The 14,102-nt window shown below is 36.8% G+C and overlaps 1 protein-coding gene across 1 annotated transcript in view; it reads left to right on the plus strand.

Moving 5' to 3' along the window:
- LOC132142517 (neuroligin-4, X-linked-like) overlaps window positions 1–14,102 on the plus strand; it is a 157,670-nt gene that overhangs the window by 1,763 nt on the left and 141,805 nt on the right. Inside the window, exon 2 of the mRNA XM_059552449.1 lies at window positions 12,901–13,654. Coding sequence (XP_059408432.1) covers window positions 13,192–13,654 — 463 coding nt within the window. The 5' untranslated portion in view covers window positions 12,901–13,191. The remainder of the gene's footprint in view (window positions 1–12,900; window positions 13,655–14,102) is intronic.

Genomic DNA, 14,102 nt, shown 5'->3' on the forward strand with positions numbered 1-14,102 from the left:
TTTTTTAAGAGTGTGGTTTCTGCAATTTTTTAGCTCCTGTGGTAATATTAAATAGTAGATGTAGTATTGTACATCATCTTGGTATTGTTCCCCTTCTGTTGCATGCATATTTGTAATATCTTTCTAATTCAATGTACTGATTATTGCATCTTATATAATAATAATAATAATAATAATAATAATAATAATAATAATAAATGTATATTCTGACACAAGGGTGTTGGAAAAAAAGGACATTTTAAAGCTTAATGCTTTAATGCAGGGTTTGGTGGCATAATAAGGTCTAGTGATATGCCTATAGACTGATCATAAGCTTGATATTTTTTTTTCATATATATATTTTTTTTAATAAACAGGAAATTGGCCTACCTTTCATGTTTTGTGTAGGGAAGATGCAAACAAAATTGTAATCACTATTGCCGGATAAAAGAAAAAAAAAAGTTATATAATGTGTGATTATGTTTCTTTTCAGTTTGCAGTCTCACACACGCACACATATATATTACTCACCCTCAAGTCATCTTATGTGTATATCACTTTCTTCTTTCAGACGAATCCAGTCAGAGTTATATTAAAAATTGTCTTTGATCTTTCAATTTGTTTCATGGCACTCAGCAGATTTTGCAAAGCATCAGTCAAAAAGAAGTTAAATAAAAAGCGCCCATCCTTAATAAAAAGTGTCTCACACAGCTCCGGGTGGAAATAACAAAAAATAACTATATTTAAAACATGATAATCACTTTAATCTAGCTTGCATTTACTGTTGTACATGAAAGCAGCTCTGGGCAGATGATGTATGAGTTTAGCTTTGTGCACACGCCGGTCAGTAGTGATGAACACGGATACGCAGTGGAGAGATCAAAACAAAACAATGGTCACTAATTAGAAGTACAAAATGAGAATTTGTAAAGAAGAATGTCAGAGGATTTCGATATAAGCCAAGAGGAGACTCGTTTTCCTTTGCTAAAGTAAGGAAACTTTGCTTCCTTTGCTCCTGTAACAAACATTGGTTTTCACAAGACTCACCTGCACATGCGCAATGCCGCCCTCATATGTCATCCTCCTGAAGCTACTTCCGTGTACAACTGTTGGCGCAAGCTACATTTAAGTGATTATTACGTTATAAATATGGATATTTTGTATACAAAATGCATCAATTCGCTACAGGAGGCCTTTATTCACACACCGGAGCTGTGTGAAACACTTCTTTTATTTTTATGGATGGGCGCTTTTTATTTAACTTCTTTTGGACTGAAGCACTGCAACACCCGCTGAGTGCCAGAAAGAAGAAAGTCACATACACCTAGGATGACTTGAGGGTGATTAATTTATGGGCTAATTTTCATTTTTGGGTGAACTAACCCTTTAACTATGGTTTTGATCACTGAGGTTTAGAGTTCAGTATTAATTTCTCCCTTGTTCTCTCTCACTGGCTCATAGGATTAGTGGTCAGCTGTAGGTGTCACCTTTGAATACATTTTTAGTGTGAGTGAGTGACATGACATAGAGCCAAAATGTACACACACACAGAAGTGATCACACACACAACGTGAAAACACACCCAGAGCAGTGGGCAGCCATTTATGCACCCGGGCAGTTGGGGGTTCGGTGCCTTGCTCAAGGGCACCTCAGTCAATGGTTTTGCCAGCCCGAGACTCGAACCCACAACCTTAGGGTTAGGAGTCAAACTCTCTGACCATTAGGCCTTGACTTCCCCATCCCCTTTATTCTCCCTCTTTGCTTTCTGGGGTTCCTGTCCACACTCAGTCAACTGACAGAAAGGTAGAAGGCAAGAATACCGCTTGAGAAAACAAATTCCAGCTGATTTGCCAGCCCAGACGACATGTTGAATAAGTCATAGCAGGTGCATTTGCGGTGGAATCACACAACATTTATCCAAAGTTCACCCAAAGGTAACAGTGGATTCTAAGCCTTATTCCATTGTCTTTTGTAAGTTGCTTGGAACTGAATCAGTATTGTCACCTTTCGTCAAGAATCACTCTTTGAACAGTGCAATTGTTTGAGCCTCCTTCAAGTAGATCATTTATTATAATCAAAATTCAGAGAGAGACCCGACACCTTCATTGAGATTCGTGTGAGTTATCTTCGGTGATCACACAGGCAGTGAATGCTATTTTCTTTCCTTTTGTTCTCTTTGGTCTCATTTCTCCCTTCTTTTTTTTTTTTTTTTTTACTCACTCGTGTATCGAAAGTGCATTTAAGGAAAAATGTGAAGTACATTCAGAAAGGCAATTCCACCCAATCACCTTTATAAATGTAACTGACAGAAACACACATTCTCACGTTAAATGTTTTTATGCATGTAATACTAGAAAATAGCATGTATTATAATTAATCAATTGAGGACATAAAACTGGGAGAATATTTGTATTTGTATTTGTTTCTTAAAATCTTAAAAAATATGTATCATCATTATTAATATTTACTGGTGAAAATCAACGGAAGTAAGTTGGGTCAAATATTGTTTTGTCTTATCGTGTGGAGAGTAAATTACAGAATTTTTAATTTTGGGCGAGCTATCTCTTTGGGCTGGTAGCCAGAATGGACAACTTTATTTTTTGTTCTTCTTTGTTGTATTATGGTAATTTGGCAGAAAGTGCCTCCTTATACCGGCTTCTTGAATGTAAGCATTGCTTGAGGATGAAGCAATATTGGCGCAAAGTTATTGAATAAATCCCTCTTGGCTGGTCTAGCTGGACATTAGATGGAGAGTGCATGCAAACTGGTGGATGTTACATTGCTTTTTGTCTGCGTTGGAAATTAAATTGCCGGCCAGACATTCAGGCCCATCTGCTTTAGAGTACAAATATGTACGTGAACGATTTTCTGAAATGCCCATCTCAATGTCATAATATATAATGATAAACTGCAAAGTGAAAACTGATGAAAGCTTAAAAATCAGTTGGCCTACAGTACCTCTTAGATCAGCAAAGGCATGTTGATGGATACTGCTGTCTTAATTGTTTACCAAGTCCATTTAAATGTTTTATTTTAAGAGAACATATTTTCTCTCTTTCTCTTTTGTATGTATTGCACACAGAGTATGTCTTAATATATGGGTAAAATAATGGTTTTAATAATAATAATAAGAAAAAGAAGAAGAAGAAGCTGACTTAAAACCCCAGAGTGTCACTGTGTGGGTCTTTCTGAGACCAACAATTAAGATCTTTTAAATCATGTCATATGTACTGGGACTCAAGCCTTATTAAAGTCGTACTCCTTCATTAGATGCTCTCTTAGAGGAATATCACCTTTCAGATGTTACAAGCTCCCAGTAAATATTTAGCAGAATAATATTTTATTGTCATTTACTGTTTTCTGCATTGTATACTTGAAATAATGCTTCCGTGTTGTTTGTTTTCTTGTGCTTTCTTGTTTTCTCTTGTGACTGGCAGTGCTTATCATATCCTGCTGTTGTAAAGTGTTCTGTTATGAAGTGGAAAAGTGAAGATAACCCAAATCTTTTTTTGTAATTTAGCATTGCTCAACACCAATTTAAGTTAATGTAATGGTCTCAATGAGTCTATTATATCATCACTGCTTTGTTCGCATAATTAACTTTCAATGGGTTACGCTATCTACCATCTGATCTCAGCTGAAATTGCTTTGTGATATGAGGAAGTTATGTCAATCAATCGTAGATTCTTGAATAATTATTTAGACAGGCTTTAAAAATATAGTGTAGATATTGCTTGGTGTGACATCTGTTAAATACACCATATTTTGAAGATGTTGAAAGAATGGCACTCTTTTGGCTTAGATTACTCTTTAAATAAGAGCTACCTATCCAGGAACAGTCTCATAGGAAACTTCGCTTCACTTTCACTGACAGAGTTATTAATGGAGGGATCAGAGTGAACGAAGGAGTTCATCACTTTTAGATTTACTCAGGACTCAAGTCATTAAAGTTTCCCTCCAGAGGCTCCAGCGAGCTTAATTCAGTCATTTGAGGCAAAAGTGCATGAACAATCCATGTGAAGATCTTGAACTGTATATGAAGTTAAACAAATCAGCGCTACATTTTGTGTTGTATGACTGTGCTAAATGTCAAGAGTATCAAAAACACCAACTGATGAGGGTCTCCAAGTTTCTTGTTTTCACACCCCCTCTCTTCCTACTCTTCTTCTGTATGTGGATGAAATCAATGGCGTATTCATTATTCAAATTTACACACAGGGTAGCATTTCTTGGGCATAATCTGCTCTCAGCTTTGTGCGCTTCTTTTGTTTGTTCATTCAGGTGTAAAGATTATCATGTGGACCAGACATTCCATTTTACAATTCACATGTATTTAAATGAAAGGCATATTTGTATTCATGTCTACTCCAGTATATGTATCCAAGGAAATTTCCTTTGAATGCATTTGATTTATTCCAGACTATTGTCCTGGAAAACAAGATGAGTCTCAAACGACTGTGTTTTTAGGGTATTCATTCTTTTGTAATTACATGAAAGATTTCATATTGCTAAAGTTCCAAAATGAACAACAGACTTGAGTCAAATAATAATAGACAATTGTTTTAATTTATGTAGATGACTTGGCCAGACCCTGATTTCTACACTGTAAAATATTTCCAGGATTTCACAATATATAACTGTAATATTTCACAGGTAATTACATTATTACCACTTCACAGGCTTTAACTGTGATATTTCACAATATAATACCGTATTTAGACTTTTACTGTGAAAATAATGCAGGCGCGGGGCTTTTACAAGAAACTACTGTGAATTCCGTCATTTTCGCGCTGCAACTGCGTCATCTGAGCTCCCCCGGAGCTCCCTGGCCTGATTTCCTTCATGGTCTCACTCGATGGATTCAGTGCGGTAAGTGTTTAATTTCAAACTTTGTCAATTTGATGACTGTTTTTAATATGAAATTTCATGTTATTTAAAAGTATGAACCAAATTAGCGTTAGTTAAAGGAGCATTTCACCCGTGGGAACATTGATCTTCATTGAAAGTGGGTCATATATGTAGTCGAAATCTATTAAAACTTTCGAATTTGGTGCCTTTTTGACCGAGTTATTACAGAAAGTAACTTTAGGGCTCATTTGTATGGAAAACCACAACTCCCACAATGCAACACATTTGCACAGCTCCACAAGCCACTCCCACTAATCCAGAACACCGCTGTTAGGCGATATTGTCTACAAGACATTGAGGACACAGTTAGCGATGTATGGTATTTACGTGCCACAGTAGTAAACAATGCCACAGTAAGCTTTTTGTGCATTAAAAAAGGTACTGCACAAACAGTTTACAGTTGACGTTACGTAACTTATTAACCGGGAATCATTTCGTGATAATAATGCTTGAAGAAATTGTATACATTTCACGAAATGAATAATAAATTAAATTGAAACACTTATTTTACAGTTAGACGTCCATTTGTCCCTGCAGGCTTCGGCTGGCGTTTCCAGTTTACCTTCGGAATTCTGAAATATGTCTCCAGGACGCCTCTGTCCATATGTGGGGTGAAACTAGGATGGTTCACAACGCAAACATCCGTGTCCTTGTCTGCCTCAGACATTTCTTCGAGGAGAAATTGGCATCTTTCAAATTCTTTTAGCAGACGGACTCGAGCTCTGTGTCCGTAGGCGCACAACGAGAGCACAGGCACCACCAGTCCGCACCAGCTCGAGCACGGCCGGGCTCCTCGGACGCGACAGGCAGGTCTCCGGCCTCGGCTGCAGCTGCCGCCTCCTGTTCCTCCTCTGTGCTATATTGTGGCTCGTATAGATAGCCACGAACATCTGTTTCGAGCAACAGACTTTGAAAATCCTCTTCTTCCGTATCATGAGTTGTTCCTCCAGCCATTCTCGTAAATCTGACTCCAAGCGCTTGTTAGCTTAGCTACATAGCTTCCAAACAAGATGGCGGATTTTTATTTTCGTTTCTGTAAGTTTAGTCCCACCCACTGATCTGTAATAGGCCTGTAGGGTGAGTGGGTCCCACCCCCTGGAATAATAATAAGCTAGTGTCTGTAGTCTCTACACTTTTCAATGAATTTTGACTTCCTGCTTATTATGACGCAAAATGACGATTTTTAAGTCGTAATAAGCAGGAAGTAAAACAATTAAATCCTTATTTCTCCCATCTCAGGGAAAAACAAAGGAAAAATCCATGATCATTATAATATATGACTGGGTTTCTAACAATACAAAGCTAAATGCAAGTGGGTGAAGTGATCCTTTAAGTTCTGTTTCATGTTTTTGTAACTTAGCTGGAGCAGACCATAGACTGTATGGAGCAGACTCGCGTCTAGGTTTGAGCGTGCAAATTTGAATGATCAGACGTTGGTTGTGTTAATAAGTGTATAGCTAGTAGTACCGTATTAAGTTATTAACTGTGAGGCTTCACGTTAACTACACCGTCAAAATTGAACTTTAGCTTTGCTTAATGCTTTTCTTAGTTAACGTTCGTTACTCTAACAGCACTCTCTCTTTTCCCACAGCATTTTTCTACCACCGGGAAATAAAGTTATAAGGTAAGCTGCGCCCTTTATGTGTGTATTATGACAGTTATGATTAACTAGATACATTATAGTGTTGTGGATTTGTGCAAAGGTGGAATAAATTAATCTCAAATTAGTAATGTTAGCTAGCTGGGCGTCGTCCATATTTTTCTGCCGTGTGTGTGAAACGGAGCAGCCGTTGTCTGTCTCGTCAACAGAAAAAATAAAGTGCATTTTATTATAAAAAGGATATAGGAAAATAAATGTTTTTATCACTGAATTAGTGGAGCTTCGTTAGCTGTGCTATTCTAAAGTAAAACAGGTCGACATCTGGAGATATTAGGAGCCATTTTGTCTGTGAACGGGTAATAATTCTAGTGCTGTGTTCACACCAAACGCGAATAGAGCGTCAAATTCGCGTCTACCGCGTCTAGTCCATTTTGACGCGAATTCGTGTCTATTGGTCATGGGGGGGCTTCTGCCAGCTGAGTTCACGCAGCATTTTCAACCGCCATTTTTATTCGGATAATTTTCTAAATATTACTGTTATTGTGTCATGAAATGTAGTTTTAAAAATATTTCAGGCGAGAATGTAGTTGTTTTAAACTCAAATATGCGGTTTATTTATAATGACAGCGTCTATTTAAAAAATGTGTTTCGCCGATCTCGGAGATGAGCTCCATGCCATCAGCGGGAGCTCCGTCATCATGTATCCGCCAAGAGCAGCCTCACCTCGGCTAGATCTTCTGACATTTGCCACTGGCTCTGATGTCTCTTTAGTGGTTCAAGTTAAAATATAATTTGTTTGGGGTAATACGAAACGTTTCTTATCTTTGGCCTTTATTCAATCAATCTATTAATATGTTATATATATATATATATATATATATATATATATAGGTCCTTTATTTTATTCCTGTCTCTATAGAAAAATGAACTTTTGTAATATAGCTCTGGTTGACTGCTCACTGGCAACATCAGTCGTTCCTCCTTGTTGAATGAGTGGAATGTGTGTGATTAACAAATCACACACATCTAACTTACTTTGTTGCAGTGTTACTATTCTTGACTGTGTGTTTGTGATGTAAATGTTTTTCAGTTGCTGTTAAGTTATTTAAATGGTTGTTGTTTAATTGAATCCAAGTAATGTTACCTTGTTAAAACTGAGCTAACTTTAGTTTTGCTCAGTACTGCAACAGCAGTGACCCACTGAAGGTGATGACTAGGAACTGAAACCTTTTTAATCCCACTTGAATTAAACTAACATCTTTCTTCTCTGTCTTTTTGTTTATATGTGCTTCTTGGGCATCAACCCAGAGACAGGTACAAAATCAAAGAGGCAGAGAGGACACATAAACCAGCAAGTCTGTACACTGATCAGGAAGCTCATTGACTTTAAATGGATGTCAGTCTAATGTAAGTTGTGTTCCAACTTCAGAACAGACTAAAGAAACACTGTCTTTGTTTTAAGCTAGAATTAGTTAAACAGTAAGATGTTTACTTAAGCTATTAAAGGGTTAGTTCACTCACAAATGTAAAGTCTCTCATTAATTACACTCCCTCATGATGTTCCAAACTATTTTGTTCAACACAAATTAAGATAATTTTAAGAAGTCCGAGAGCTTTCTGATCCCGCTTATAGACTGCAATGTTATAACCGCTTTCAAGCCCCAGAAAGGTAGTAAAAACATTGTTAAAATAGTCCATGTGACTACAGTGGTTCAACCTTATTGCTATGATGCGACGAGAATACTTTTTGTGCGTTCCGCACTATTAAGTATTTTTGCATCGCTTCATAACATTAAGGTTGAACCACTGTAGTCACATGGACTATTTTAACAATCTTCACTACCTTTCTGGGCCTTGAAAGTGGTAATAAAATTGCTGTCCATGGAGGAGTCAGAAAATGTCTTAATTTGTGTTCCAAAGATGAACGAAGGGCTAACGTGTTTGGAATGAGGGTGGGTTTTTGGGTAAACTATCCCTTTAATCTGTTCTACGAGTTTAGACAGGCTGCAAAATGTGTAAAATTCATTGTTCTTACGTTTATTTGAATTAAACATGCCTTTTCAATGTTATAGGTTATTGATATGTTAGAATAAAACTTTATAATAGTTTTAAGTGTAAATTTACATCACATTACTGGCTTACTGAGTTGCATTACTATGTACGCATGTCATGTAATTTTTGCTTAACCTCAATCATGTTACTTTCAGAGTCCTCTGGTTTGTTGATTTAATATTAATTGATATAGTACTATTCACATGATTTATCATGAGTTTTACAATTGTAATTTCTTAAATTGTACACATTTTAGGATTAGTTTTACAATGCGAGTACCATACTTGCAGGTACTTGCACCACAAAGTAACTTAAACTTTTTGTCTTTCTTATCTTTTGTAGATAGTGGACAGAATCCATACTATGCAGGTGCCTGCTGCAAGGGAAGGAGTGAGACACCTGCAACCCTCTCTTTTCCCACCTTTTTGTCTTTTCTTCCCTCTCTCACTCTCTCTTCTCTCTCTCCTTCTTTCTCTTTTCAGCTCCTACGTTGTGAAGTACCATTATCACATAGTAAACACATGCACAGTGCACACACATAGACACACATTCCTGTTACCCAGTGTTCATCCCTGTTACCCAGTGTTTATTCCTGTTATTAAATTGTATTTTTCAAGTACCATTATCACATAATGGTAAACACAGTAAACACATTCACACACATATTGACAGACATTCATGTTACCCAGTGTTCATTCATGTTACACAGTGTTTATTCCTGTTATTAAAATGTATTTTTCTTCTAAAAAAAATAAAAGTTAAACCATTGTTTTCATCAGTTTTGTTTGGTCCATCATTTATGCTAAATCACAGTATAGACATGGTTAAATACAGTAATTCTACAGCACCTTACTGTTAAATTACAGTAATATGATAGACTAACTGTAATTGCACAGTAAAATACTGTAATTATACAGCAGCTTACTGCTAAATCACAGTAATATGACGGCATAGTTATTGTGAAGTCACAGTAAACAGCTGTCATTTCACAATTATTTACTGTAAAAATGATACGGTAACTTGCTGTGAAAGTCATGCAATTATTAACCTGCTATTTATTGTAAATTTACAGTGAAATAATTAACAGTGTATGATTTCTGATTGTGCTCATTGTCTTCACATCTCAGGCTATTATTTATGATGACTATGAAGAGTATTCCTGTAGCTCCAGTAGATACAAAGTTTATGGAAGTCATGGGTTGGAATACCAGGGCATGCATGAAAAGAATAAATGTATAGCTTGAATGAAGTGTAAATTTCATTTAGATAAAAGTGCCTGCCAAATACATAAATTCAAATGTGAAGAATAATGGAACATCAAAATGACAACTAAAAGCTTTCATTATTGGACCAAGACATCAAAACACTTCAAAGTCTTAGACCGGTCATTTCTACACTAAGTGATGAGAAAGAGAATAGAGAACGTATAGACTGAACTCAATTGCTGTTCTAAAACAGCCTAACCGTTCATATAGAGCCTGATTCAGTCATAGAGACACAGTTTCCAGGTAAATTGATCAATATGTTCTAAGCAGCCCTATTTAGGCAAGGCAAGTTTATTTATATAGCACATTTCGTACACAATGGTAATTCAAAGTGCTTTACATAAAAGAAAGTAAAATAATAATGAACAAGAATAAAACAAGCAATTTTAAAACTTTTTAAATTATTAAAACTGTACTTATTTAAAATTAATTTAAAACAGTTAGAAAATGATTTTACATTAAAAAAAAAAAATAAAAAACAGTGAAAATATATATTGCAATCAGTTCGGACATTGCACAGTGCTCATTCAATAAATGCACAGCTAAACAGATGAGTTTTAGGTCTAGATTTAAATGTGACTAGTGTTTTAGCACATCTGATCTCTTCTGGAAGCTGATTCCAACTGCGGGCGGCATAGTAACTAAAGGAGGACTCCCCTTGTTTTGTGTGAACCCTTGGTATTTCTGACTCGATCCTAATGATCTGAGTGGTCTGTTAGGCTTATATTCAGTGAGCATATCTGAAATATATTTCGGTCCTAGGTCATTTAGTGACTTATATACGAGTAAAAGTACTTTAAAATCAATCCTAAATGTAACTGGAAGCCAGTGTAAGGACCTGAGGACTGGTGTGATATGCTCAGATTTTCTGGTTCTAGTCAGAATCCTGGCAGCAGCGTTCTGGATGAGCTGCAGCTGTCTAATGGTCTTTTTGGGAAGGCCGGTGAGGAGCCCATTACAATAGTCCACCCTGCTGGTGATGAAGGCATGAAAAAGTTTCTCCAAGTCTTGGCTGGAAACAAAAGATCTAATTCTTGCAATGTTTTTTAAATGATAGTATGCTGATTTAGTTACTGCTTTGACATGACTATTGAAATTAAGGTCTGTCTCCAGAATCACACCAAGATTCCTGACTTGATTTTTAGTTGTTTGACCCCTAGAGTTAAGGTATGCATTCACCTTGAACACTTCATCTTTGTTTCCAAATGCAATGACTTCAGTTTTTTCCTTGTTTAACTGAAGAAAGTTCTGGCACATTTTACCTTTACCTATAAAAGGAAGATTAGATATTGGTCTAAAATTGCTCAAAATGGTGTTATCAAGATTGCTCTTTTTCAGGAGGGGCTTAACAACTGCATTTTTTAAGGAGTTTGGAATGTCCCAGAAAGAAATGAGGCGTGACACTTTTGAAAAAAGATGTGGGAAGTGTGTCAAGATAGCAGGTTGACGATTTTAGGTGCTGCACTATGTCTTCCAGAATTTTGCTATCAATTGCTTCAAAAATAGACATAGTATCTTTTTGATATAGTGTCCTAATCTGTCTGACCTCTGCATTATTTGAGGATGTGCTAATCGCCTTCCTGATATTGATGATCTTCTCAGAAAAGAAGGATGCAAACTCATTGCATTTGCTGTCTGAGAGCATTTCACTGGGAATCTGACTTGGGGTGTTTGTCAGTCTCTCAACAGTGGCAAAAAGAGTACGAGTGTTATTTAAGTTACTGTTTATAAGGTTTGAGAAGAAATTCTGTCTAGCTGTGGCTAGTTTCACATTAAAAGCATGAAGGCTGTCTTTGTAGATGCTATAGTGAATTTAAAGTTTTGTCTTCCGCCACATCCGCTCTGCTTTTCTGCATTGTCTTTTCATAGTCTGAACTGCTGTTGATCTTCTCCAAACTGATTTCTGTCTGTTTGTTTTCTTACTGATTATTATTGGAGCAATATCATCAATAACATTCTTAACTTTTGAGTTGAATGAATCAAGGAGAGTATCAACATAGTCTGCAGAAATGCTTGGTGTTAAAGATATAGCCTCCATAAATAGTACACTTGTGTTCTCGTTAATGCATCTCCTTCTGACAGAGACCGATCTAGATTCAGTTGTAGCAGACATCAAAATATCAAAGAAAATACAGAAGTGATCAGATAGTGCTATGTCCTTAATAACAATGGATGAAATGTTTAGACCCCTACTGATGATTAAGTCTAGAGTGTGTCCACCTTTGTGTGTGGGTCCATGCACATGCTGAGTCAAGTCAAAAGTGTTTAAAACCGTTATCATTTATTCTGTAGTTTTGTTTTCAGAATTATCTATGTGAATATTAAAATCCCCTGCAATAGGAAAACTCTGAGGAAATCATTGATAACATTTCTGTGACCTCTTCAACAAAGGCTGGAGAGTATTTTGGAGGCCTGTAAATAATAATAAACAGAATGCGTGGAGCACCTTTCAGCACAATCCCTAGATATTCAAAAGACAAGTACTGACCAAATGACACTTGCTTGCATTGATAGACATCTTTAAATATAGCAGCTACACCCCCACCTCTCCTAACAGTCCTGCAGACACTCATGTAAGTGAAGTTAGGAGGGGCTGCTTCATTATGGACTGTTGCATTGCAGCTGTCTTCAAGCCATGTTTCGTTTAGAAACATAAAATCCAGATTGTTTGTGGTTATAAAGGCACACTGGGTTCCCACTTGTTCAGTAGGCATTTGTGAATGTTGCTGTTATTATAGTACAACTTCATAAATGGATATACTACACAATATTTTGTGTATACGCTACAGTGCAACACACACAGTTATTTGAACCTATCAATTTACCAGACTGCTTATAAATTGTGGCCCAGTCAATGGAAACATAGAATCATATTTCAAAATAGCTATTGTTTGGATCTAGACTATAATAATGTTTATGCGTTAACATTTATTTGCTATTTGAGTCTATTATTGTATGTTTTCTCTTGCATGCAACCTTGACATCTCTGATGTTTAATGCAAAGCATGCAAAATAATGAAGGAAATGGAATTCCGTTTTATTTATTTTTTTGTGACAATAAATGTAAATTTATAGGCTGTTCTTTCTTTCCCACAGGCAAACCAATAAAGGAAGACTTGAAATGAGGGCGTAGTTTTACCAGAGGACGGCTCAAGGGGACCACATTTCCAGTTTCTTGTCAAAAGGATAGCAGTTAAAGAACAACAAAAATACAGCTGAGGTCCAAAATCGCCTTCATGGCATGGGGGAATGACTTGATCGCTGATCTGATTGGTGGGCGTGGTGTCAATCATCTGTCCATTCCATCCTGAGGGCGGGGTTTCTCCTTGGCTGTGGAAGGAGTGTAGAACTCTGAATTCAACCAACTCTGCTAACGACAGTTAGACCATGTCACGGCTCAAAGGAACTCCATGGATACCTTTCACCACGGTTCATCCACTGGCTACTCTACGCCTTTTTACCTGGATTGTACTTGTGGGTGCTTGGCTGGCCATTGCACAGGCCCAGCAGCACCCTATTGTCACGACAAACTATGGCAAGCTAAGAGGCTTGAAAACGGCTCTGCCCAATGAGATTCTAGGGCCTGTGGAACAGTACCTGGGGATTCCCTATGCCCTCCCACCCACTGGGGAGAGAAGGTTTCAGCCCCCCGAGCCCCCCATGTCGTGGCCAGGGATTCAAAATGCCACACAGTTTGCTCCTGTTTGTCCTCAGTTTCTGGAAGATCGTTTTTTACTCAATGATATGTTACCTGTATGGTTCACCGCCAACTTGGATACCGTTGTAACCTACGTACAAGATCAAAGTGAAGACTGCCTGTACTTAAACATTTATGTTCCCACGGAAGATGGTATGTAATTTACTTTTGATGCATATATTTAATGTTTTCTGCTCAATAATTCAATTCAAGTTTATTTGTATAGTGCTTTTTACAATTCAAATAGTTACAAAGCAGCTTTACAGAAAATTATGTTTCTAGAATATTTAGTAGTAGCTTATAAGTGGTGGCTGTCAGTTTGTGCATGTATGACAGGATTTTTAGAAAAATTTATACAAGAACTAGTCAGCCAGACGATGAACATAATTAATATTATTAATAATTAATAATTATTATATGATGCAGTCACACTTGTAGCAATATTTGTTAGTTCTATTTGTTGATTCAGGGTTAGCATCATCTGAGGTCCTCTGAAGGTCAGCATTATCTCTTCTCAGGTGTTCTGGATACAGACTATAACAATAAGTTTCATTGTGATTTAGTTTATTTCCGTTTTATTTATTTTTTATTTATTTTTTTG

The sequence above is a fragment of the Carassius carassius genome, chromosome 6 (assembly GCF_963082965.1).
Source record: "Carassius carassius chromosome 6, fCarCar2.1, whole genome shotgun sequence".
NCBI classification, from domain to species: domain Eukaryota; kingdom Metazoa; phylum Chordata; class Actinopteri; order Cypriniformes; family Cyprinidae; genus Carassius; species Carassius carassius.